The 26,779-nt window shown below is 36.6% G+C and overlaps 3 protein-coding genes across 3 annotated transcripts; all 3 read right to left on the bottom strand.

Annotated features, from left to right (window-relative positions):
* Positions 1-1,916: 1,916 nt before the first annotated feature.
* LOC125471909 (probable peroxygenase 4) lies at positions 1,917-4,815 on the bottom strand. Its single transcript, XM_048572863.1, has 7 exons — positions 4,602-4,815; positions 4,334-4,444; positions 4,172-4,257; positions 3,286-3,380; positions 2,714-2,839; positions 2,480-2,629; positions 1,917-2,318 (listed from the first exon to the last, which is right to left on the bottom strand). Exons 1-7 carry the CDS (start codon positions 4,639-4,641, stop codon positions 2,309-2,311), a joined length of 618 nt encoding a protein of 205 aa, XP_048428820.1. The 5' UTR covers positions 4,642-4,815; the 3' UTR covers positions 1,917-2,308.
* Positions 4,816-7,984: 3,169 nt separating this feature from the next.
* On the bottom strand, positions 7,985-15,744 carry LOC103943259. Its single transcript, XM_048572912.1, is given in 13 exon segments — positions 7,985-8,232; positions 8,615-8,649; positions 8,652-8,672; positions 8,820-8,946; positions 9,020-9,145; positions 9,306-9,445; positions 11,174-11,423; positions 12,943-13,471; positions 13,604-13,702; positions 13,781-13,912; positions 13,999-14,348; positions 14,485-14,602; positions 15,139-15,744. Coding segments are annotated over 12 exon segments (2,373 nt in total). The 5' UTR covers positions 15,585-15,744; the 3' UTR covers positions 7,985-8,232.
* Positions 15,745-18,807: 3,063 nt separating this feature from the next.
* Positions 18,808-20,725, bottom strand: LOC125472073 (nudix hydrolase 17, mitochondrial-like). Its single transcript, XM_048573134.1, has 5 exons — positions 20,364-20,725; positions 19,902-20,007; positions 19,706-19,789; positions 19,404-19,532; positions 18,808-19,267 (listed from the first exon to the last, which is right to left on the bottom strand). The coding sequence occupies exons 1-5, from the start codon at positions 20,435-20,437 to the stop codon at positions 19,136-19,138; spliced, it is 525 nt and encodes a 174-aa protein (XP_048429091.1). The 5' UTR covers positions 20,438-20,725; the 3' UTR covers positions 18,808-19,135.
* Positions 20,726-26,779: the final 6,054 nt, after the last annotated feature.

Raw genomic sequence — 26,779 nt, 5'->3', positions numbered from 1 at the left:
TGTCACACAAATTCCAAGTCTGTGTTGAAAGAAAAACTTGCAAGTGGGATTGTTAATTGTGGAAAAAAAAAAAGCAAGCAAAAGAAGGGAACTTCCTTTCCATCGAATGGGAAATTTCGGGAAAAGACAGGTGTGATGGAGATGCAACATTGCAAGAGAAGAGAGAGGGAACAAAAGGGAGGATCCCCTTCAATAATATGGCAATAATATAGTGAAGTTTCGTAGTTATACAATGTAAAGTGAAGGTTTTGTGCCAATAGGGTTGATTGAGTTGATAAGGATCAGTCTCTTTGATAGTTCAAAGCTTCAGTTCGAGTTTTGCTATTGGCAATCCCTCTTGGTGGGTAATTTGTAAAAACAAAAAAATGGACTAAGATCCTCTCTGCAAATTCTCAAAGAGGCTTATGATATGCTTTGACTCTGAAATGAGATAGCCACCCCTTATCCTAAACTTTTTTTATCCAAAAAAAAGTGAGGGGTATTGTCTTCCATCGATGGCTTTTGAATTATGATGTGGCCACAATACATAAGATTAACAAATTGTCAGCTTGCCCCTCCATGCCACCACTGCTTGCTTTTATTTTATGTGCTAGATTAATTAACTTCACCAGCGGACTCGGGTCAGCTGCCCATGGCCATGGCCAACCATGCCGATTGATCATGTGAAATGGTTGTGGGTCTAAACGTATTATTGAAAAGGTAGCAGATGTTTGCTCCGATTTGATTTACAACTCAAATCTCTTATATTTTTGCTCGACTGGTAAAAGAGCTAGACTTTTTTGGTACACATAACGAAATTGAATCCTAATATCATCGTACTCGTGATTCGTTTCCCGTCATTCACGCCACTTGGGCAACCCCCAAGGCTGAAATTTGTTACTTACATGAGTTAGATTGCGTGAGTTTGTACCATTCATTATATAAGAGCAAGTACATCCGTTTTAGGAGAGCAAGCGCAAGCAAGAGTACTAACTGACTCAAAGGGTACCATTTATTATATAAGAGCAAAGCCACGTCGACTAGTTATCGGCCTGTCTGCTGTTGAACTGCTGCAGACGGGGCCTGCTGCTGTAGTTGTTGTCGGCCACTCGTCCACAATCGCGTGTGTTACACTCGCCTGACACAGAGCCTTGCCCACAAGCACAAGACCGGGATTCAGGTGCTTGGGTATTTGGACTTGCTTGGCACACTACTTGCCCTTGCATTTTTGGAGGGCAAATTTTGAGCCCTTACTCTTGTCTTGCACCAACCGCTGCAACCGCTCTAATGGATTCATATTTGTATACACCTTTATAAATTACCTCTTATATATATATATATATATATATGCAAGTCCCACATACATCAATGGGTCATTTCTACAAAGAGAAATGGTCAACAAAGTGTGTGGTCATTAAACAGAATAAATGGTATTATTTAGTGTCCAAAAATAAAATTAGCATTATTGATTGCTTATAGATGAATGAGAACTCAATGGAGCATTCGAACAAATAGGGGAAAACCCACAATCCATATTTTATAAGGCCCAAGAGACCAGTTAGACCTACGTTTCACAACCCATATTTTGTGTCATCCGTGAGCCAACGGAATTGGCATGGATCAAGCTTTCTGTATTAAGATGTAAGTAACTGCAGAAAGTTCTCTTGTGGTCCTTGGTTGAGCAACGTTTGTTTGAATAAATTAAGGAATATTTGAAACACAAACAGCATAGGTGGGTTGATTTTGACCGTTGATGTACCAAGACACCAACCGTTATGTTTAACCCACGTGCATAGCTGCAGACTATAATATTTAACTGCATGTAAAAATCTTGAATTACTCCGCCTTCAACATTCATGCGCGCTCAATTCCCCCTCAATTAAACACATAATTAAACATGCGACGTCTAACTCAAGCCACTGCCATGCAAATATAGATGATTAATCGGAGGACAGCAATCGAGTCATTCATGTGTAATATACTATTTCACTGTATCAATACAAATATCAAACACTACAGATCTTCCCCACGGGAACAACTAGTTGCGAGGTCTTCCGCAGTCGTCGACATTCAAAACACGTGATGCCTATGCAACAAACAACTCAAGCCGTAAAGGAAATTGTGTGGTTGGCATGGAAATCGAAAAATAAATAAACGAATCAACTTATAACTTATTTACACACATGAATGGATGAACTAACAAACAACTTCCACGACCTCTAAACAATATCAACACACAGCGCACAATATAAACACCGGCATACTTTCGATCATCCACCGGGCAGGGCCAAATGGACAACAGCAGCCTATACAATCTGCCAAACTTTTTTCAGACAACACTGCATCAAGAAAAAATTAAAAAAATAAAAACTCCCAATATATAATTCGTCTTGCTTGCTTCACAAGGTTCATTTACATGTAGCCAGTAATTATTAACTCGTTAAAATGCTTAGGAACATATTAATGAATCCAGTATGGTTGAATAATTAGAACTAATTACTTTTTCTTTTTGTCTCCGCCGGATTTTTCCTTCTCCATGCGTTCGAACAAGGTTCCGTCGTAGACAGCTCTAACGGTATCTTTGTGCAGCAAACCATTCTTGTCCTTGCAGAGCACGTATAAGATCTTCCATTCTGTATAGGCAGCAACCCTGCATTTCATATTCCATCGTTAATTTAGTTATGTTTTCTCTTTTATATTTCAGCAGGACATGAAATATGTATGATAAACTTACCATCCTGCATAATCCTTGGGAACCCTATTAGCCTTTAGCATGCCCATCAGTTCATCTGATGTCAACGAATGTGGATGCGTATGGGCATGCTTTGCAAAGATTTCTTCAAATTTTAACGGAACAAACCTGAAAAATTGTAATTGGAGAGAAAAAATTAAAAACAAAAGAGCTGAAAACATTGTCCAAATGTCAAAAGGAAGGTGATTGGACAGAGGTGAGAAAAAGTAAGAATAAGAGTAGTTAAAAAAGATTAATGCTTGTGTGTCCTATGGAGAGGACTCGTGCTCCCACCTACGATTTACGAACTTTTACCGTTCAAACATTATAATCGAAATCGTTCATTTTTTTTATCATTATCTTGATCAGATGTGCAAAAAATTATTTAATTTGGAGATCTTTTAGTCATTCATAAACATAAAACAGATGAACATTTAATCATAAGATTGCTACTTGTAATCAAAATTATTGGTTGGTTTAAATAATTTAGTTGTTCATGTTCTGCAAGCAATAACAATTAAAGCTCATTATTTTACACAGAAAATTGATATCAATTAATTAATTAATAATTATACCTTCCTTCTGTATCATAGACACCAGAGTCACTGCCATGTTTGGCTTTATGGATGTTTTTAACTTCAATTGGGAAAAGTAGAGAAGGAAACTTTCCCTGCACCAAACACAGAAGCAGAAGCCACGTCACTTCTACTCAACGTAATAGCAGCAAACGTGTCGAAATAGACAGAATTTATTCCCCCTATTACGCATGTTCTTTCTTCTTTGTTTGGTTAATGCGTTACAATATTCTTACAACAACGCACATTCAACCAAATATTCAATAATAAAAGTGTAAAACAAAGATTTTTAAAAAGTTGCGACGTACAATAATTTTACAATTTTGTAAACAAACAAGAATTTTTTCTAATATGAACTATTCTAATTTATAGGAAAAAGTATAGAATTCGTTTGAAAGCATTTTCAAATGAATCTTTAAAGTAATAATATATTGTTCTAACAAACTAGATTACAACAGTTTAGTCCGGATTTTCTGGTAAAGGTAAAGCTAAGTTGCTTTAGTGCGATTGGATTTTGCCTCTATCTATAAACATGTGGACGTTAGTGTTTGACACATGTCCTAAGGAGTTGGTCATATAATATTGGCAAAGAAAAAGTTGGTGGCTCAGAAAACAAATATTCTAATCTGGGAATGAAATTTTACTCTTTGCCGCCGGCAACATAGTCTAAAGATTTGTACTTGTAAAATTTTCCTTATAAAAAGTTTTTTTACGAAGTGAGTCAATCTCGGGAGTTCCGATGCTTGAGAGTTTTTTTTTTAATTTTTTTAATTTTTTTAATTTTTTAATTTTTTAAATACAAGAGAAGAGTGAATCGAACTCATAACTTCCGATCCATAAGCGAATGATAACCCTAGTGAGCGGAGTATGAGAGTGAGAGAGATACCTGGCGAGTCTTTTGACTGAGGGCCGCGTTGATGAGAAAGGCACTGGCTGTGGACAACAAAATGCCACACCCGATCGCACGAAAACCTGTAATCACAGAGATTATCACTATTAATTAACCGGTTTTAAAGAAGGAGAAAGGCAACAAATAATTAATAAAAACCTTGAAAAGTTTCCCAAGGATAAACAATGCCATCGTGGTTCCTGTCAAAGAAGGCTACATGTCTCTGCAGAACGTCCTGTTCGTTGGGTGCGAATTTCCCACCGTTATTCTCTGCATGCATCACAATTTATGCCGATATTAATTAACATATAATTCACTTCAAAACATATATAAACCCCTTATTTAACTCTAAGCAAAACGGCCGGAAAGTTCATGAAAACCTGGAGAGAGAGAGAGAGAGAGAGAGAAAGAGAGAGGAACTGCATACCTTGCTGCTTATTGCTTTCTGACAGAGAAGAGGAACCCATATTTTTCAGAAGGATTGAAAGCTTGAGAGGGGAGAAGAAGGTAAATCTGATGAAGTGGAATGGCAATGAAGGAGAGTTAAGAAAAGAACCGATCGACAAATCCAACCTAATAACGAGCGGAGCAACTTTAGAGAGTTGTGGGGGTTTTCTTTCCTAAAATGTCTGGTTTTCAAACACACAAACTAATTTATTTATAAAGGGCTAAAAAGCCAAAAGAAGTAAAAAATTTAATTTAAATATCTGGAAAGGCATGGTGATAGATATTCTACAATTATTGGAAACTATTGTGTTGTGGAAGCTTAGCGGTGCAATAACGTCCTAAATGGCACGTCCCCACGCTGGCCCTCCACGTTGACGATCAATTAGCAAGTTTACTGCAAAATAAAATACAGATGAACGAATTGTTTCTTTTAATGTTGTTTAGTTTACAAAATTTTATGTATAAAATTTTTTTTTAATTTTTTTTTTTTTGTAAAATACTATAAAAAAATCAATTACCACACACGTCTCACTAAATTTGGTTTAGGAATATTTATTTACTATTCTTTTGATAGCAGAGTCATAGACATAGGGAAGCGGAGGGAAATATGTCCTTCTCTTAGACTCTCTGCTTTCTAAAAGCAGGAGGGCATCTTCCCAACGGTACTTCAACAATTTTTCAAACTTTTATTTTCTTTATCTCTTTTTTTTTTTTTTTTTTTTTTTAATATTTTGTTCTCTCATCAAGCTATCTATTTCGGAGAATCATGTAAGATTTTTCGCCATGATATCTTAATTATTGTTCTTATAGCATGCCTTTTTGAAACCCTTCATGTTATTTTCATTTTTCTTTTATTGACAAAGATATTCTAACTAATGAGATTTATAGGTATTGCTCTTCTTAATATTTTTAAGACATTCAAAATTCGAATTTATTTGTCTCTGAATTGAAAAAAAAAAAAAAGAAGAAGAAAGAAGTTTCGTTGTTAATTTTAGATCGAAATCCGATGGATGAGCATTGAACACACATCCAATTGTGTATACTCAACATGCATTATGATCTTATAATTACATGTTAGAGTGCGTTTTTAATTACGTAAAGCATATATAATAATTATTAGCTGCATATTTAACGTACGTACGCAACCCTACCTTAAAACGATGCTGCTGAAACCAAAGACATTAAACTAACACACGAATAATATACTTTGCTGTACAGAATTAAATAAATAATTAAACAAAACGGAATACAGCAAACAAGGAAAGGCAAAGAGCGTGATTGGTGAAGTGCTTTCTTGCTTTTGCTTTACAGAAACAATTAACAGATAAACGATGCTGCTGTTAGCTTTCACGTCACTTCCGAATTGTCTCAGCTCGTATCAGCTCTGAGCTCACCAGGTGTGAACGCTCCTCCTTCAATGTTAGCCACACGCACATGACACGCAGTCAGTCATGCGGAGAAGATGGCCATCGATTCGAGCCCACCACCTTTCACTGTGTTTTCTATTTCTTCTCTTTCTTCTTTCAGAAGGCAGAAGCTTCCGTTCCCTCCCAACAAGTTCAAAACAAACGTCCCAATGACTGAAGCTGCGCCCTTTGCATCTTTCATTGTGTTTTTTGTTTCTTCTCTTTCCTCTTGCAGAAATCAGAAGCTTCCCTCCCAACAAGTTCAAAACCACAAATATCCAAATGACTGAAGCTTCTCCATTTGCCTCAAAACCTACCTACTGTTTTTCACTCTTCTTGTCCTTTGCAATAGGATATCTTACACTAAATTTATTAATACCACAGTCGAACATTCCCATAAAAAAAACTATAGCCTAACCTTTTTTTTTTTTTTTGAACAAATAATAGTATATGTAGATTCTATACCAAGATAGTAGGGGAGTGAACTAAGCTTTACAATTTGCTAGTAATGATATGGTTCAAATTCGCCTTAGGTGAAAATCAAATCTAAAATCTCTCACATTCAAGTGAAGAGAAATATCACTATACCGTAGTACAGTGCTCTAACTAATTCAACTAAATCCATGTTTGTCTTCATTTCTATTTTATTCAATCTGCTAATTTGCTAATGATATATTATTATCGGGTGCAACTTTTTACCCTCTTTCTACGTCTTTTCCATCCACAATGTCTCCATAAATGGAGGAGTTGGTGATTCTCCTTTTTGGTTGCTTCTTGCTTGACAGCTAAGATAAAGTAATATATCGTTGGAAAGTCTTATTTACATATTTAATTTTATCTCGCAATGAAAAAAAAAAATTTACCTTGCAAGCATCCTTGTTAATTTTTTATTATTGATTTTTATTTATTTATTCGATTCGATGATTGAAAATTGAGAGGAGGGTATGAAAAATTAAAATATGTGTGAATAGCACTTCCCTATGCTGGTTTGGGACATGAAACTTTACTTTAATCTGTTTTCATGGTAAAGTAAACATAAAAAATGACAGTAAGCAAACACTACTAAAAGAATCCAGGAATATCGTGTGCGTAGACACAGATACTTGTTCCAGAAGGCCGTAAATAATGACATAAATGACCATAACAACCAGATAGTCGACATAGACAATGAATTTTAGTTGACAGCTGATTTTATGGAGAATCACATCTCAATAATGCACGTGAAATTGGAGGTATTCTTCCATATTTTCAAACAACTTTGTAGAAAAGCACATTCTCGTGACTGTAGAAGTGATTCTGGCCTTCTCATAATCATTCTCGAACAAACGGCGATAAGCTGAAGTAGACACGCACCACAGATTTCCTAAACGAGTTCATACACACAACACCCATTAATTAAGAAGTGGCAGTGTCACAAACCAATCATCTGATTATCCGTGGTTTAACTTACGTTACAACACGTAATTGAGTACGTCGGCTGCTTCCATAACGAGTCTCCAGTCAAACAAATTTGATCACTGTTTATCTCTTTATTTTTATTTCAAGATTTCCCTTAACTTATACGGTTAAGCAAAATAGAAACATATTTTTTAGGATATTTAAAGGAAGAGGGGACAAATGTTGGTATACCGAGCAGTTCTTTAAACCTCAAAAGATATATTTTGAAACCGTCTTTTTCCAGTATGTGATGCGTAGAACAGAAGAAAACGTTTGCTTTGCTGGAATTCTGAGCACACCTATACAATCTATATATATCCTTTAAAACCATACGTAACACTACATATACTAATATAATAGGGCAGCAATCGCAACGTTCAGGCGAACAAAGATTATGTTTAATTGTAAGTTAATCATTTTTCGACCTTTAAATCCTCCTGGGATTTGCGGGTTCTAGCCTACCCTTCGCTGCGATGACGACTTCTGTAAATATGCTGTACCAAATATTGATCGTCATCCATAACAAAGATCATTGTCTTGATTAGAATTCGAATTCAAACTACAGGGCTTCAGACATGAGATGGAAAACAAAAGGTATTGAAGAATCGGTACTTCGTAATCCATTGATTCATATAATTACATATCATTTACCCGCTTAAACAACTCGGTATTTGGAGCGGTTTCAAGTGTTTTCGCGATCGAAAGTCTACGAAACAGCCAGCCAAATATAACATCCTCATAAACCTAAGGAGCGGTCCGTCCAATTCTGCAAATAACAAATGTTGTCACATTCTAAAACCACAAGGTAAATATTCAGTATGCAATGGACTTATGTACAAGTCATCGGAACACAACACGATGATATCTCTCCTTATCAAGGACTTGTATTCAGCTACTATAAAATAAGGTGGTTCGTGCTCAAAGTACAAACAACGTGTGCGTAATGTCCCTATTATATCTGTAGGAAAACATCACATATATGTCTTTCCACCAAAGGCATATGTGATAGCAGAACAGAGATTACAGCTCATCGTTACGGATGGAGCGATCCTTATTTACATTAGACATGATTAGCACATTGACGCTCCTTAACAAGTATCATTCAAAGTATATACTATATAAAGTATCGTCTATTCATTCAAGTCTGACCTTAGATAATGCAACATTTCACCACAAGCCCTTTTGATCGACCCTTCCCTCTTCATTCCCTGAAAATACATATTCAAATATTAACTCTCCATTTCTCTAGATGATATGAACAGAAGGAAAACAGAAGCAATGCAGTCCCGTTAATAAAACTTAAATACATAAAAAGGTAAAGCATGTTCAGCAAGAAACAGCCGAAACTAACAGACCTTCGGGTGGCTGAGCTAGCTTTCGGTTCTGTGGTGACATCATCTCTTTCTTCAATTGTGTCAATATGTCCTCCATCGTATATTCCCTTTGCCAATTGGCAAGCATGGGGAAAAGACTGGGTTCAACCTGGTAATTTGGCCACCCATCAGCTTGTTTCAACTATAACAAAGGAACATACTTGAGGGTAAGAATCACCTACCACTCCAGAATCATGATTGACACAGGTCATGTTTATCCGTGTTTGGAACCTAACAGTTGGCGGATTATCTGGATAATCCTTTCCACAGAACAGTTTCAATTGGTAAATGCGCCCTTCGTGCACAGTCTAGCAAGAAGCAAGATCAGCAAGACATTAAGTTTCTTTATTCAAAGAATGATATTGTTTCAATGCAGCTTGCCATGATTTGTTTTTTTTCTATTTTAGAAGTGCATGTACGAGCAGCAATTTACCCAAAAAAGGAAACTAATGAGAATAAGGAACCTACATTTGGGGGCCCGATAATTGTCCCTGTCCATGACTGCATATAAACATCATCAGCATCATCCATTCCATAGCTAACAGTGCCATCCCCAATTCCCTTTTCACCCCTCTCAAGCTCTTCCAGTAATCTGAAATTCCTAGGAACTACACAAAAAAAAAAAAAAAAAAACCAAGACACATGATTACAACTCTTGCATCATGTGATCATAACAAATGTCATACTGTAACAAATAATCACAAAAGAACTGGAATAAGACAAGTGTTTACCAAAAAGGATTAACATATCTACTCGGTGTAACAAAGAAAACCAAAGGCAGCTTCAGTCACAAATCTCATCAAATTCATGACAAAATTAGAAGCTAGTTCAACAAATACCAATTCATACAAGAGCATAGGCTATCTAATACAAAAAAGGGGAATACTCCAGTTACTCTCCGTTTTTTAGTCCTTTATATTTTTCCAATGAAACTCCTGACAGAAATACTTTCATCGGGTTCTTAATAATAGCAGAGGTTCTATAAATTCTTTTCAGGAAAGAAATAGAACATTAGCTAAAAATAGTAGTTATAATTTCCAAGCAAAGGAGAGATGAGAAGTGTTTACAATAGTACGATAAAACACTACAATTTCAGTTCTAATTCTCACTTGCACTCTCTATGGAGAACCCATCTGAGAAATGGTTATAGAAAAGCGGAACCACCCTTGTGTTAGGAAAAACATGGCCACTGTCGCCTGTCCAAAAGTAATGGTATTTCAAAATGATCTTGGTCCTCAGAGTGCTCCTTTCCAGAAGAGATGTAAAAACTCATGCTAGCTTGAAAAGTTTGAGAAGTAAATTGTAATATCTGGATACCCAATCAGATACCCTTTTTAGAGTGCCTTACTTAATGTTAACGATAAAGATGAATAATCCTATCTCTCATATTAGACATTACATTGCGTCCCCTGTAAGAGAAGGATGCTAAAAATTTATGAGGCATTTGTTTTGGCGCTGGTGAATCTGACCTGAGGTAAGATTCAACTATGAGTATACGTTCGGCTGGAGGGTTGTGGAGGAACTGACATACTGGGTTCTTCTAAAGACGGCAGAATAATGGGCAGCCCTGTTTATGGGAGAGAATGCAGGTTCTTGCATTTTCATTGCAAGGAAGTACATTATTCAGGCAAACCATTTACGAAAGACAACACTTTAGAATAAAACAGAAATAAGGGAGAAAAAAGAAACGGGTGACCAAGGCACAGCATGACTTCTGAATCTATATCTAGTCACGCTACTAATTGTCTCAAGAATATCTGGTTCTGTTAATCTATATCTTATTTCTCGTAACAATGAATTCGGGAACAATTTAAATCACAATTTTCGGCCAAGAGGAAAGATTATCCAAAATCAATGGCATTCACATAACAAAGCGTTGGTACTCTAGTGATTAGTGAGGGGTTAAAGATGAACCTCAAAGGCTCAACCGTATACATTATCGTTACATTTCCACTACCGATACAAACTTCATCATTCCTTGTCAAATTAGATTCGAATGATTCGATCCTTGGAGGACACTTTAGGCTAACAAATCTAACATTGATTTCATACCAACATCGATTCACACGTGGTTCATAACCCAAAAAAACCAATCAAGCTTACAACTTACCCTATAATTCAGGACAAAGCAACCAAATTTATAACAAATTAAATTCAAATTAATCCACTTTACCAGGTTAACAAACAAACAAACAAGCAAAAATGCAATTAAGCTCAAACAAAACAAAACTTTGATTCAGGAACAAAATCAACATACAAAAATTAATCTGGATACGCTCGGACGAATGTAAAATGAGCTAGAACACTGAAAAATCTAGGGTTTTTGGAAAGCTCACCGACAACGCTTGATCCTTCGGATCCCATTTCTGGGGGTTGAATTTTGCAGAGTCCGGATTTAGGTGAGAGAGAGAGAGAGAGAGAGAGAGAGTAGCAGAGAGGTTTTGATGGTGGATCCAAGGCTGCAGGAAGTCCAACTACGGTTCGCCGAGGGCAAAGTCGCGCATGGAGGAGAAAAAAAGGATAAAAAGCAGGAAGAAGAATAGAGGAGGAGGAGGGACCTAGTCGAGTATTCATTGAACTGAGGGTGTATTGTTATTCTTCTGCACCTGCGCATTTCACACGTTCATCAATCATCACAGTGGGATTTCCATTATTCCGTACATACCGGGAGAGTAAGTAGAAATCGGACCGTAGATCTGGCGGTAGGGAATAGGGATCATTGGCGGACAGTGCATGCATATCGTATCCTACACTTTCTCTTTTTTAATTGGTTGGATAGTTTTAGTAAACGACAAGAACCTGGGATAACAAAAACCAAGCCCAAAGGACCAAAGACAGCAAGGCAACCTGTAACTAAGCAGTGAACAAAGTAAGAGGCCCAGATTCTTGCAAAAATGTAGGCGACCAACACAAGAAAAAGAAACGCGGAAGCGATTTTCACACTCTCATTTTATATATCGAAGTATTTTTTTCGGAATTTATAATCCGCAGTTGATTTATCTCTGAATTTTTATTTTAGTCAACCACCTTTTAACTTTTATTAACAGTTAAATTCTTGAGATTATTTCCAACGGTGAGTACAAATCTGCTCATCATCGGGCGTTGGCAAACCCATACCATGAACCACGGGTGTTAGTTGCAGTGTTTTTCAGTCCAAGCAATAGAGAGGACACATATGGCCCATTGCCGGAGCTGGTCTTGCCGGAGAAGCCGGCATTTACCCGTCAGTTTACTCTTTCAGAGTTCATGCAAAGGTTCTTCAACTTCAATGTCATCACCAAGCTTCTTGTTTTTTTTTTTTTCGGTTAAAGTGGGATCCAAAAAGAATCGCCAACGAGAAACTTTTATTAAAACACACATTTACAAAACAAAGAAAGACCCACTTTATTCCTATAGACAAACAAGGAGTAGGCCTAAAAACAAAGAAAACACAAAAAATGAGCCCAACAAGAAGCCCACATACAATAGAACGTCCAAGAACCATCCATTGTGCTCTCCCCCGTTGATCCAAGAATCAGCCAGCCAACCGATTCTCCATCCACCGCCGATCATCACCTCCACAGACGCCACTTGCGCATAACCATCAACAAGAGATAGTCAGCTAGAGAGAAGCCAACCATCAGAAAGAAGCTCCGGGAAATACCCGAGGAACACCGCTGGAAACGGCAGACAACAAGGAGAACGTGGTGGTGTAGGAAACACTCGAGCCAGATAAAACACCAAAACTCTACACACAAACTCAACATAAAACATGGCTGACAAGCGATGCAAGGAAGGACCGTGAAAAAGGATACCCACAGGGGTTGAGGAATTGGAAAGGCCATAGAGGAAAATTGGAAGAACCAACAGCAGATGGAAGAGAAGAAAAAACAAAAAACAAAACAAAAGACCATCCACTGATCTCAGTTGCAGCTAGGATCGGTGGCACCAAACAAAAGCACGATCGGGAAATCACTCACACAAAATGATGAGAAGCACCCTCAAGCAGAGGGAAGGACTATAGCCGCCTACCGACACACTGATTTATTTATTATTATTCATCACTAAGCTTTTTAGAACATGCGTTAATGACTAAAGCTTACAAATCGAAATGATGTGCTTTCTAATCTAACCCAAACAATTTCTGACCTACTGATGGGAGCCTTGGTGTTTCCAGTTTCCCATCCCCAAACCACTCTGACATTTCTTCATCGTCGGTGGAATCAGAAAGCTCCAATCGTTTTGGAATATTGACACTGGATTCGTTATTGTTTGCCTTATTCGTCAAGGCGCCTTTGCTCCTCTCTAACATCTTCAACTTCCACAAGTCCCTTTTTTTCGGATTCTGAGACAACTCGGTCCTACCTCCTGCGACGGGAAAATCTACCAACCCGGAAGCCTCATTCCATGAGTTCGAGCCATTGCAGTCGTCTTCTTCTTCGTTTACAAATCTCCACTTATCCGCACCTCTAGTTCGACTTCGTCCATATTGACTCGTCTCAGTAGTGTGAGGAGAACTCAAACTCTTAGTCCTAGGGTAGCTTCCGTTGTCGTGTACAGGTTCAGCAGAAGCCTCTGAAGAATGTGCTGCCTTAGGCCTTTTATGATCGCATTTTAAGCACACCATGTTTCTCTTAAAGTTGATATAATTGCAACTGCACAAAAACAAATCTCTAATCATATACAGGACAATTAGAATTTAGATATATGGAACCACTTCAAAGTGAAGCATTGATTTCCAAAACAAAAACGAATGAATGCCAATTGCATTCAGTAGAGAAACTCACGAGTCACACTCCCACTCCCCGGGATTTATCTGCCGCTTTGGAGGCTTCTCTTTGCATTGTAAGCATCTACCGTTCTTCGCAAAATTTAAGAAATTGCATCTGTAAAGGAAACTAAATGTCTTAATCTCAACAAGAAAAGGAATTACAGAAGAAAGTTAAGATGTTAGCAGCCATTACTTGTCACATATCCAGTCCCCCTTCTTCAACGGGAGATGATCTTGATCCTCTCTTAGACGTGTCAGTCTTTCTTGGGAAAAATCATCACAACGTAGGCACTTGATATTTCTAGCAAAGTTTAGGAAGTTGCATCTGCCAAAAGAAATATTAATAAGGATTAAACAACCAATCAAGATTCAATAATCGTAAACAATTACGTGATCAAGCTGCCAAATTACTTGGGGCAAAGCCAGTCGCCTGGCTTCATTGGAACATTTATTTGGCCCTTTTCTTGTGGAATTGAATGGTCCGACACCGAAGCAACCCTCTTTATGGCTGTACTTGTACTCTTTGGGGGATTGGAGTCGATGTTCTGAGTGCTGTCCACTACCATCTGTTTCAGTAGCCGTCTCACTGATTCTTTGACCATTTTGTTTAGACATGGCTTGTTCTCCACTGTACCAGTAGCGGGATCAAGCCCATACGTTAACAAGAAACGCATGACATCCACTGTGCGCCCACCTTCATCTTCCCGTGCCTTCACGTACGCTCGCTCACAGTCTCCTCTCAAATTGCAGGAGCTGCAAACCTACTAAAATGCCTGTTCTTATTAGATATGACAATTCCTAGTTATATATCAAGCTTTCTTCCTATTAAATCAAAAGAAGACTGAAAATATAGGCTCATTCAAATAAGAGGAAAATACTCAGAAACTAAGCACATACATCTCCTTCATCAACACCCACATAAGCCCTGAGACGCTTTCCTGAGTTGACGACTTTCCTATCGAGGCTCGGGCATCCACATCGGGCAATGATCCGGATATCTTTCCTTGACAACATTCTGGCAACAAAGGGTAATGAACAAAGGTATAGAATACAAATATCATATTTCAAATCCAAGTCAGTAAATAACATCTCGCCTTCAAAAACAAGACAATCATCCATTCATCCTTATCATGCACACACTTGAAATGAAAACTGCAAGCTTAAAAGTTAATAGAAATGGCGAGCCAAAACGATCTGAGTCATTACGAACTCCACCTACAAATTCCGCTGCCAAATCTAAACATGCCGTGCCTCGCATCCCACAAAGTTCCAATATCAAACAGGTTGCATCACAAAAACTCAAAAAACGTTTCTGGGTCGTAAAAGCACTTTCTGGATAAGCAGTAAGCACTTGGGTGCTTATGAGCACAAGTGCTTTTTGCATGAACAGTCCCAACAAGCCCCAAATACGCAGACAGGAAAACATTTCATCGCAAACTTTGTACTCAATGTAAATCGTTTTTCAATCCAAAATAATTAAATTCACAACCTCAAACTTGAAAAGAATAAGACTTTCAAATTCATCCCTTCATACCAAAACATCACCATTACCTTAAAAGACTAGACCGGTCCCGAGCAAAATTCAGACAAGCGGTTCGAATACGGTTCGAATCCTTCGGACCCACTTCACCGTTCCGAAAAGGGTTCTCGTCGCCATCAAAGTATCCTCTTTTCAACAAGCACTCCATCAGCTCCACCCACTCCCGCCACGGATGCGAAATCTGAACCGCACAACATTCCCCACTGGCCGGGCCGCCCTGCTCGGGGGGTTCACCAACGTCCGGCGCCAATTGGGTGATTATGTTTGTGGGTTTTGAGTCTCTCGACGATTGAATCTCTATAACTTCGTTGACTATGAAGTCGAGCTTTGCATTGGGAGCTAGGGTTTCTCTGAGGCTGTGAAATTGGGAAATAGGGGCTAAAAATTTTGGTGCTTTGAGGTGGGTTCTGAGGAGAGGATAGAGAGAACCATGGCCGGCTTTGAGAAGCTTGTACATTTGACAAATATTTGGTTTAGGGTTTTCTGATTTTGGCGGAAAAGGACGGGGTAACCGTTACATTTGTTTGAAGTTATGAACCCTGATTCAGGGTTTACATTGCGCAACAGAAAGGCGTATAAAGATGGTGATGAATTGCTTTTGAGAACTTTTGAAAAATAGCCAATTCAAAGGCACGAATTGAATTTTAGCCTAATCTTCTAACTTCTTAAAACATCTATAAGAGATGTCAAATTTTAAACATCAAAATGATAGTTGATAGCTTATGTGGTAATTTGACATTTTGTACAATATTTTACTCTACCCGATATGTCAAATAATAATATCATTCTAACAAAAAAACAAACTTAGATAAAAAGTCTTAATTATCCTTAGTAATACTAATCGTCACCGTGTCATCTTTCCCTCTTATTTTTTTCACAAGAAGCGCCGGTCCTAGCCTGCAACCCCTTTCTCATCCTTGGGACCAAGTCCCGCAGCGAACCTGAAGAACATGAGTTTTGGCACCTCGTGTTCAAGACAGAATAACCAAATCTTGAATTTTTTTATTGTTGCTTCTCTTCTAGTTTTTGTTTGACAATTTTCACAAACCCAACAACAACAGCAATGATGAAACATTTTTGGCATCAATTTCCTTTGTTTTGGCAAAAATCTCAATTCTCAACCCAAAAACAATGGTAAATCATTGATACTTTCCCGAATAGTTTTATCTGTGGGTGTTTCTTGTACTTTACAAGGTATGTTCTTCCAAACCCACCTTTTACTTACAAGAATATGTTATTATTTTTTGTTCAGTTTGTTGGTTTTGCACTTATAAGGTGTTTGACTGCTGAGAAAATGGTGGGCAAAGTCAAGTCATAAGAAGCTTTCTTGTTTTCCCTGGTTTTAAAATGTTCTTCTTTTAGGATAAATGAAATTTGAGAAATTTGATTGTAGTGGGATTAAAGTGAGCACAAGTATTGAACTTTGCATTCTACATTCAATTTGAATTGAGATTTGCTAGGACCAGTGCTTGCTGCCCGACTATTGCACCAACTGTAGCAGCTCAAGCTTGTGCGAAAGGAGAGGAGAAGATTAGTATTACTAAAGGGTAATTAAGACTTTTTACATGAGTTTTTGGTTAGAATTATAGAAATTAGAAAATTTGGCTACAATTCAATTCGTGCCTCTAAAATTGGTTATTTTTCAAAATTTCCCATTTCTTTTAGGATAATTTGCAGCAACGTCCTTGTAATTTTTTTTTTAATTTCACTATCATCCTTGCGGACTGTTAATTTTCAGTTTTGTCCATGTAGTTTTTTTGTTTTTTGTCTTAATTTTTATGCACACTGATATTTGAGAAAATTTTGGACTAAGTGACATAATATATCAGCTATAATTTGGTATTTATTATGCGAGTCAAATTTAAGATTTGAGACCTCTCACTAACTAATTTAAAGTTGAACACTTAATCGATTGAAGTCATTGGATAACAAATGATAAAAACGAAATCAATCTACGAACGACGAACTGAAAACTCAAATAAACTACAATCCAAAGTATAGTCCAGAAAATTAACATAAGAATATTAAAACTGTGCTAGAAAATGTAAAACAATGAAATTTTGTTCATTCTATAAAAGTCTGTGTTCCTTGTTTAATGGTTTTCTACAATTGGGATTTTCTAGGGTCTATTTCAGGTATTTTAACTGTTAGATATTTGTTTAATGATAAAAAAATCAAGATCTAACGGTTAAAAAGTCCGGAGCACAGAGCACCATAGAAACTTTGTTGCTGCAAATGTCGCAGTTCAAATGGAAAAGTTGTTGCATTGTCCGCGACAGTTTGGATTGATACAAACTGGGGTGTGAATGAAAGGAAAACCACCAACACTGTCGGATTGGATTGAACTCTATTGTCCATGGCTGTTTCTTTGCTCTGGTGCATACGAAAGGTCATAAACTGGTTGTTGAATGAAAACCAGTACTGGTACTGTTTAGTTGGACTGAACCCGTAGACCATTGAAGGTTTTTGACCTTAACAACATGATCCGTATTCTCAATGATTTCTACGTCGTCGTCACTGTCGTCAGCATGTGTTGTCAAGGGTGAACTTCTAGATTGCCGAGGAAAATCTCGATGACTTTTCACCAAACAAGCCTGCATTCAGAAAAGTTTATCAATCAAAGGAGCAGCCATTTATTGGATAAGATCGTTTGTTTTTGCGATTAAGGACGAATTATCGATATTGTATTAATAAAGTCTTTACATGTCAATAATTCATTATACTGACATTAGGGTTAATTTAGCGGTGATGGTTGGTGTACGTAAGATGATGAATATGAGTACGCTAGGTCAAAAATAAATAACTAAATAAATAAAGGAACTGACATGTTATTCATAACAACGATATCAGTGTCCTACACAGATAACTACGTTCTGAGCATTGAAAAATTGATGAAGAAGAATGATGTACAAACCGTTGACAAACGCATTGGGGCAGCGGCGCAGGCGAGTTCTAGTTGTTTCCGCAAAACTTTCTCGTCAAAATTAGGGTTTTCCACATGAACATTAGTTGTAGGAGCAGCACTTATCTGATTATCATGTGGTGACAATTCTGCCAACACATTCTCTAAATCCAGAGTTGATTGACTCTTGGGCAAATTGTTGACCTCTTGAGGAGGAGGAGGATGATGAGATTGACCAAAGAATGGTTCAAGCTGCTCATTCTCTGACACGAGAGAATTTTCGGCGTACCACCACGGGGTGTTACTACTGCAATCCATAATTATTTTTCTTTTGGTGTAATCTTTGAATTGTAAGAAGGAAATTGACGAAAACAATTGTGCCAAATATATAGAATTGGTGTAGTTAGGGTTTCCTTAATATAATGTTTTAGGGATTAATTAAGCAGAAAGACATAATCTATTTGGTTTAGGAAGCAGTTGTATATATCTACTAATTAAATTCCGAATCCTTGATTGGATACGAAGCTGAGATATTTGTATTACATACCAAAGCCTACTCAAACTTTTACCAAAATTAAGCAATTTCATGGCAACTGGTGTACTAAAGTACCACATACGTACCTACCGCAGTTAGGATTGCCACCTAAAATTTCTTTCACGTGATTTTTTTTAACGACGGCAATCCTAACGGTCTCTGTAGTAGGTAATATTTTGTCAAACTTTAAATTAGTTGGTAAAATATCGCAAAATTAAGTACATGTTGCAAAACGAACACTACTGAATTGAATGCATTGAATTCATAAAACTATTAATTCACATATATGCATGTACATGTACATATATCCTGCAAATTTTCTTCTCTGGTCCTTATTTTTCAACACATCAACTTTCTCTCTCTCATCAGAAGATGGAGAATAGCAACTTAGAGACGGGCGACAATTAAACACTAAAATAAATTATGATAAATAAAAACTAAAAAACTAATTCCCTTTTTACACTTTGGTCTGTTTTGGAAGTTTCCCCTAGAACAGTCCAATTTTCTGGCTGGACGGAAACTTCTTCAAAGCAATTTCTATGTACAATGCGAGGGAATCTTGATTTGCTAATTAATTGAGAGAACAAGCCAGTACATTCTCCTCCCCTTGTTTTTGTTCCGAGGTCAGCCGTTCAACCAAAATGTCCAACGCTTCCTTCATCCACCAATGTTGGCATGCCTCTCTCGCCTTCGCTGCAGTCATCTATATAAAATATTTGGATCACATATGATTTATTGTTAAATCGAAGAATCATTGTCTAATAATACAAAAATAAAAATAAAAAAAAATAAAAATGTCTGCATATAGATCAAATTGTAATTTGCATCCACAATCATACCCATATTCTTTGTCGTACATTCTTCTCAGGCCAAAGATCTAGTTGCTCCTTGACAAACAAGGGAAACATGTACCCTTCATAATATGTCTCTTGGCTTTTGCTCATGAAACACCATTTGCCCAATTGACACTACCATCGTATATTACAACATAAAATTAGGACAAAATTTTTGCCAAAATGGAACTTAATTGCACGGTAGAACATTAATCCCAACATCAACGACAATAATTCGACTCTCGCCTGCCCTCTTTAGCTCCTCAATCAAAAGCGAAATGGGAAGGAAGAAAAAGGAAGATACCAACCTCAACATTGCCTAAAACACCTGCTTCTTCTAGTGACTCTCTTGAAGCAGCTTCTTCTACGGATTCATCAAGTTCCCAACCCCCCTAAGTAATAAACAAATATATAGTTGAATTTGATGGATATATAGAGGGTAGAAAGCAATCCGATACCTCAAGAAATAAAATTAGAAATGAAAGGAAATTATATAATTTATACCTTAGGGAACATAAATGCATTGCCTTTCTGTGAAGTGATCACAAGAACTTCCAATTCGTTGCTAACGACACCATCACTGCCATCTTTGTATCTATAAGGTATGCATCTGCAACATTGAATATTAAGCAAATTAAACAAACTATTAATCATGATTACCTTTACAAAAATCTAAAATAAGGGAAGTCAATTGTCGGAACAATAAAAAAATCATAACCCAAATGGAACTTAAATGGGGACAACACATATGGATTTGTTCGACATGGATCTATGAGTCCATCCCATGGTGACGAGAGATTCTCATGTACATGAGATGTACAACCAGGTATACGTAAGAATTTTTTCTCTCTGCCATGAAAGAAAAGGAACATGAATGGAAGCAGCCAACCACTACTTTTTCAACATAACAAAACCATGTCAACAAAAGCTCAACAACAACAAAAACAAGAAGGAAAAGAGCTTCACCCTACGACTTGCCGGCGGCCCATGTTGTACCTCTGCAATTCCCTTCCCGTCCGAGAAACTAAACAAGTCATCATTTTCAAATCAAGGCTTGCAATTCTGATCAACCAAACTAATTGAATGCAGAAAAAGCCTAGAAACAAAGGGGTAAAGGGGTTGTTTGGAAATATAAATTGGCTAGGGTTTGTTGTGTTATTATATCCCAATTCCAAAAAAGTTGATCGAGTTATATACTTATTGGAGGTTAAGACAGAAATGCAATTGTGCAATGTAAGTTCAGGTTTTGAGGCAGAGAGAAAAAGGAAGGGCTGGCAAAACACATCACTCGCTAATCGCTATATATAGAAAAATGGTTTTGAAGGGCACCGTTTCAAAATAACAAAACACGCCTCTCTCTCTCTCCCTCTCTCCATACTAATATATTACTATATTGCGTAGGTCTTCTATGTATCTCCTCTAGTTTATCATATGAACGTTAGAATGTATTTCCTGTAATGTATCCATATGAACGTTAAAAACATTTTTCGTGTGTCGGGAATTCTTTTTATGTAGATGTGAATACGATATCTTTTTACGTGTTACATAGTATGAATAGACGACATAATTAATATATCTCATTTTTAACTTATATTTAAAAAATAATTATACATTTTAGAATTTAAGTGAAATAATAATATTATGTGACAATTATTCATTGAAAAATAATAATTCTTGTGTCGCGGGTGCGTACGAGCATTGTCCCGCTGAAAAACTGTCTCGAAATATAGAAAATGAAAGAGAGAGTCCAAGCTAGTGTCGTGGGTGCGTACGACATTCACATCGCCTTATAAGACGCATCTGTTTGAGAGTTTCCATGTCGTTTCCCAACAACTAGCCTTTCTCTTGTTATTAGTTGGAGTCCACGCGGCGAGAATTCACTGGGCGGCTGGAAGTTGACTGTTCAGAACGAGAAGAGATCTTATTAAAATTTGATCCAACAACCCACTTGATTTAATTTCTTAAAAGTTATAATAATTTTTTGTTGTTTGATGAAATTTCAAATATTCAACTCAGTTAATCTAATGATCTTAGTGAAAAAGATCCGAAAATAATCTCTTCTCTTTTCGAACATCCTCACGTGGACGAATCATGGTCATGCCGATTACTTCTTACTTTTTTTATTTTTTTCCCTTTCTAAGTTATTCAAGGTTTTTGCATTTTTTATTAGGCACGTGCATCCATCTCTAGTGACGAGTATGCTTATCTAGCTCATCACTTTATTTTTTACGTTATCAATATATCTATTTGATGGATCTTTTATTACGGTGGTAGAGAAGATTGTTGCATTTACACGACATCATGAGTTTAAATTTCGTCGGTTTTCTAATCTAATATATCTATCATTGACAAAATAAATAATAATATATCTATTTGATTGATTTGGCATAAAAAGAGTTGCGAAGAAAATGGATTTTTAGTTAAAATGATCTTTAAAATTGTCATTAACTCTTTTGAATGGTTATTGAGATTTAAAATTGATTGAAGTGATACTAAGATTGTCCATTGTCAATCATTTTTTCTGTGAAAACTCTCTGTTACATTGAAGAAACCACTAGTCAAGTGAATTGGTTGATTGAAAAAAAATACCCTAAATTTAACGGAGATTTTCACGGAATGACCAAAACGATTGATGATGGACAATCTTATGGACCACTTCTATTGATTTTAAATCTTAAGGACCAAATGAGGAGTAATGTCAATTTTAAAGACAATTTTAGCTAAAAAAAGGAAGAAAACTTACCTGAAATCAGTTTGCTTCATACTTCTTTAGATATAAGAGAAACATGTTTCGTTTTAGTTTCGTTCGTAGTCAAAATATACAAGTCTAATTCACAAGTCGATTAAAAAAAAGACGAATTCTTTGAAAAATCCAATGCAAGTGAAGAAAATAAGCAACAATTATGTTATTGTTCCCGCTATGTTCTGCGTATCTGGTAGAATAGTGTGCACATGCAAAGTACGTATCTAAAAAGTGGTGGAAATTGCAGGAAATGGGAGTAGGTTGAGCTGTAGAGAAATAGTAAAAATTGATAATGGATATCACAGTAATCAGACACATTTTGCTGCTTTTATTCCACTTTGATTACGACACAATGCACGCCGTACAATGAATGTCACGACGAAAAAAGAAGAGATTTTGTAGAAATTTTTTTTTTGGTATGTGCTTATAAATAATTTGAATACTTTTTGTATTATTAATTAGTTTTATGGTAAAATTTTAATTTTTTTGGTGGTATTTGAATCGCCGTTGATATTACGATCTAATGATATACATCTCCATTATAACTGTGACATCCCACAACGTCCAGGGGGTGATCCTTAAATGTATATTCTCATCCCTACCTAGCACGAGGCCTTTTGGGAGCTCATTGGCTTCGGGTTCCATCGGAACTCCGAAGTTAAGCGAGTAAGGGGTCTAGAGCAATCCCATGATGGGTGACTCACTGGGAAGTTGCTCAGTTCCATCGGAACTCCGAAGTTAAGCGAGTAGCGCGCGAGAGCACTCTCAGGATGGGTGACTCATTGGGAAGTTCTCGTGTGAGTTACCAGAAACAAAACCGTGAGGGCGTGGTCAGGGCTCAAAGCGGATAATATCGTGCTACGGTGGTGGAGCGGGGCCGGGAAGTGATCTGCCCCAGGCGGGGATGTGACAATTTGGTATCAGAGCCTAACCCTGGCCGCATGTGTGCCGACGAGAACGTCGGGCCCCTAAGGGGGGTGGATTGTGACATCCCACATTGCCTAGGGGGTGATCCTTAAGTGTATATTCATTTCCCTACATAGCACGATGCCTTTTGGGAGCTCACTGGCTTCGGGTTCCATCGGAACTCTGAAGTTAAGCGAGTAGCGCGCGAGAGCACTCCCAGGATGGGTGACCCATTAGGAAGTTCTCGTCTGAGTTCCCAGAAACAAAACCGTGAGGACGTGGTCGGGGCCCAAAGCGGACAATATCGTGTTACGGTGGTGGAGCGGGTCTGGAAAGTGATCCTCCCCGGACGAGAATGTGACAATAACTAAGAGGTTTCATATACAACAAGTTCGATATTCAATTATGAGTGATCTAATATGCATTTAATTTAAATGAAAACTAATGAAAATGGCTTGAAAACTTTGAGTTTTAAAGATAATGACAAAATAAAGGGTAAAGTAAATAATATCATGATTGACTTTTTAGTATAAAAATGTGACTTTTCGTTAAAATGAACAGTACCTAAAATTTTTCGTTAAAGCTCTTTTAATTTAAATATTCAATTGTCATCATCGCGTCGAATAAAACAAAAAGAATAAACGGCCCAAGACGAAAAAGACATGACAAATTAATCTTATAAATAGAAAAGTATATCCATAATTAAAATCCAAAACACGTCGCCTTCCAAGAGAGATGAACGAGTTATAGGTTTGAACTGGTCGGACTCACATGCAGTGGAAAAATAGTTGCATATCCGCCCACTCCCAAAGAATTATATGGTCCCTATTTCGTCCCCTTCTATTATTTAGTCTTCAAATACATAAAGTTAAGCCTCACATAAAGCATACATAGAATGACTACATACATACATACATACATACATACATATATATATATATATATATATATATATATATATATATATAGACAGAGGGAGAGTGAGAGAGAGAGGATGGGGCACTTGGGGTGGAGGCTAAAGTTATCTTAGCGTTTTTTTTTTTTTTTTTTTTTGTGACTTTGGATACAGTCCTTATTTATTAACGTTATTTGATTGAAATCTTGTTGGTTTTTAGATTTTGATTGACATCCTTGAAATTAAAACAATAGTGTATTTCTATGTAGGTTATTATAATTTGAATTAAAATATGATATTTGTAGTTATTTATATTAATGAGATTTTAAATAAAATTCATAATTTGTGGGATTGAAAATATTAAAAAATAAATTATACTTATTAAAAAAAATAATAATTTATCCTAATGACATGATTTGTCATTAAGATAAATTACATTTAAATAAAACTCATGTTTTGTCATTACTTATATTAATGACATTTTATGTACACAAAATTGGTAATTTTTAGACGGTACATTTTACATTCAAAAAGTTGATACATTTCATACAAAAATGTGGTACATTTTATATGAAAAAATCGGTACATTATATATATATAAAATAAAATAAAAACAATGGGTACATTTTAGATTAAAATAAGTAGGTGTTACATTAAAAAATAGGTACATTGTACATAAAAAAAAAGGTACTTACAAAAACAAAAATTGGTACATTTTACATAAAACAAAATGGTACATTTTTAAAGACAAATGGGTACATTATTAATATATTATTGGTACAAATAAAAGGTTAAAAAAAATGAGTACAAATAAAAGTTTGAAAAAATGGACACAAAAAGAAATTAATATATCGGTACAAACTAAAATTGAAAAGAAAATTGGTACAATTTTGTTGACCCTAAAAACTACCAAGCCTACGTGGCATGCAGGCCGAGTAATCAATAAGCTAACTACGTCATTCGGTTGTGTGCGGAGCGTGCCAGCTCGTCGGCCGAGCTTGGCCGTGGAGTAAAATGTATTGATGCCGTGTTGAGTGCGCTTCTGATTTCTTGATCTTGTGACTGCGGCCAAGAAAGGAACACGTCTCAGCCTTCGGGTTCTAGAGCCTGAAGATAAGGCTACTAGTCTTGTGACATTCATGGATAGTTGACACCGAGTTCGGTTACAATGATTATATTCGTAAGAGTATAAACACGCCAAACTGATACCAAACTATATAGACACAAGTACTCAAAAGAGATGTACATCTTGATTGTAAATGTGGTTCGGCCGTCGGAATGCCGAACTCTAAAATATACTTGTGAATATCCAATCATAAAACAACTTGGCGTTTAATGTGCCGAGCCCAATAACTTGTAACAACTCACTTTGCCGAGAAGGCTGATAAGATGACCTTGACCAACAAGGACTCGAAAATCCTCATCAACCGAGACTTAGATAAGTAATCAGTTAGCCGAGAAGCAGTGTTGTTTATCCAAACTAAATGTGCTCCTTGATCGGTTAATTATACGGCTCCAATATTGTTTATCCAAACTGAAGATGTGTTGGCAGGAAAAAGAAAATAAAAATCTCAAGGCTGTTGAGAGATTTTGCGTATAGCAAGAGTTTGCGTAGGGTAGTTTGTGTGTTGAATTGGAGAGGTTTTTCAATGATGCACTTCCTCCTCTACTTATAGCAGTGAACCTACTCGTGGCCAAACTAGAGACGTACTCAAACTGGAACTTCTTATCCCAATCTGATTATGATTCGGCTAGTCCTAATTCCAATGGGTTTCTGAACTAACTAGTCCTAGTTCCAATGGGTTTATGAACTAAGCTTTATAATGAACCAAATTCATTCCTTGACTCTCAACGCCTTCAGCTTTAAGACCCCTTGTGGTATCAGGATTCAACATTCGCCTTTATCCAAATCAATCATTCTTGCAAAAGGACTCGGCCAAAACCGACTAGACAACTTTTAGCGCCTAGCCGGCCCATGATACCCCCAGAAGACCATTGGGCCGAGAGTCTCGGCCTATATTGTTACTCTCGGCCCAAATTGTCATTTTGGGCCCAAACAAATTAAAAAAAAAAAAAAAATTTGCAAATTAAAATGGGTACAAACTAAAAATAAAAATATATGATACAAAAAAAATAATATATATCAAATGTAATGTTTCTAACACCAAATGAATATATTTAGAAATAAAATTTAATTGTCTTGACATGTAAAATATTTTATTATTGAAATAATATATGACGTTTATTAAAACCAAGGGACCATAATAAAAAAAATTAAACAGAAATATGGTTTTAATAAATGGAGTTGAAAAAATAGGGATGGGAACATAATTTCTCTAATTTTTTGGTCTTATAACTCGTTTAAAGTGTTTTTAGAATAACTGAAAGTGCTTTGATAAGTGCGCTTTTGGAATCAATTCTTAATAAAAATGCAAGAATCCTAGAATAGCAATTGAAGTACTTATAACTGTTGATTTTTATAGGAAACACTTCAAATGTTTTTAGTGTTTCATCTAAAGTATTTTCAATCATTTTAAAAATACTTCCAAACGAGTCCTAACTCTTGTGTATGCTATTTGGCTTTAGCATAATAATGCCCAAAATGTAGTCTGAAGATTTAAGACGGTTGGGATTTGGATAATACCAAAATTTTATTAGGTGAGGGCCTTAATTAGAATGAGGATTCTCAACAAATCCTCTTTGTAAGAATCCCGAAGATCCTCCAATCATGTTTGTTTATCGTACATCGTGCGGCCAGTTTTCGTATGATACTATTTATATTCAAATTTAAATAAAAAAAAATACAATGATTTTTTACTGCATGATGTACAATGAACA

Source organism: the organism of the source record quoted next, unplaced genomic scaffold, assembly GCF_019419815.1.
Source record: "Pyrus x bretschneideri cultivar Hongxiangsu unplaced genomic scaffold, Pyrus_bretschneideri_v1 Contig63, whole genome shotgun sequence".
Taxonomy (NCBI): domain Eukaryota; kingdom Viridiplantae; phylum Streptophyta; class Magnoliopsida; order Rosales; family Rosaceae; genus Pyrus; species Pyrus x bretschneideri.
This window is presented reverse-complemented; position numbering and strand designations above follow the sequence as displayed.

Coding starts and splice junctions, on each gene's coding strand:
- LOC125472073 (XM_048573134.1), bottom strand. CDS start 20,437: ATGATGACTTGTTTAGTTTCTCGGACGGGAAGGGAATTGCAGAGGTAC. Junction 20,008..20,363: donor GGCCGCCGGCAAGTCGTAGG/GTGAAGCTCTTT, acceptor TCAATGTTGCAG/ATGCATACCTTATAGATACA. Junction 19,790..19,901: donor ATGCATTTATGTTCCCTAAG/GTATAAATTATA, acceptor TTTATTACTTAG/GGGGGTTGGGAACTTGATGA.
- LOC125471909 (XM_048572863.1), bottom strand. CDS start 4,641: ATGGGTTCCTCTTCTCTGTCAGAAAGCAATAAGCAGCAAG. Junction 3,381..4,171: donor TCAGTCAAAAGACTCGCCAG/GTATCTCTCTCA, acceptor TGTTTGGTGCAG/GGAAAGTTTCCTTCTCTACT. Junction 2,630..2,713: donor CCCAAGGATTATGCAGGATG/GTAAGTTTATCA, acceptor TATGAAATGCAG/GGTTGCTGCCTATACAGAAT.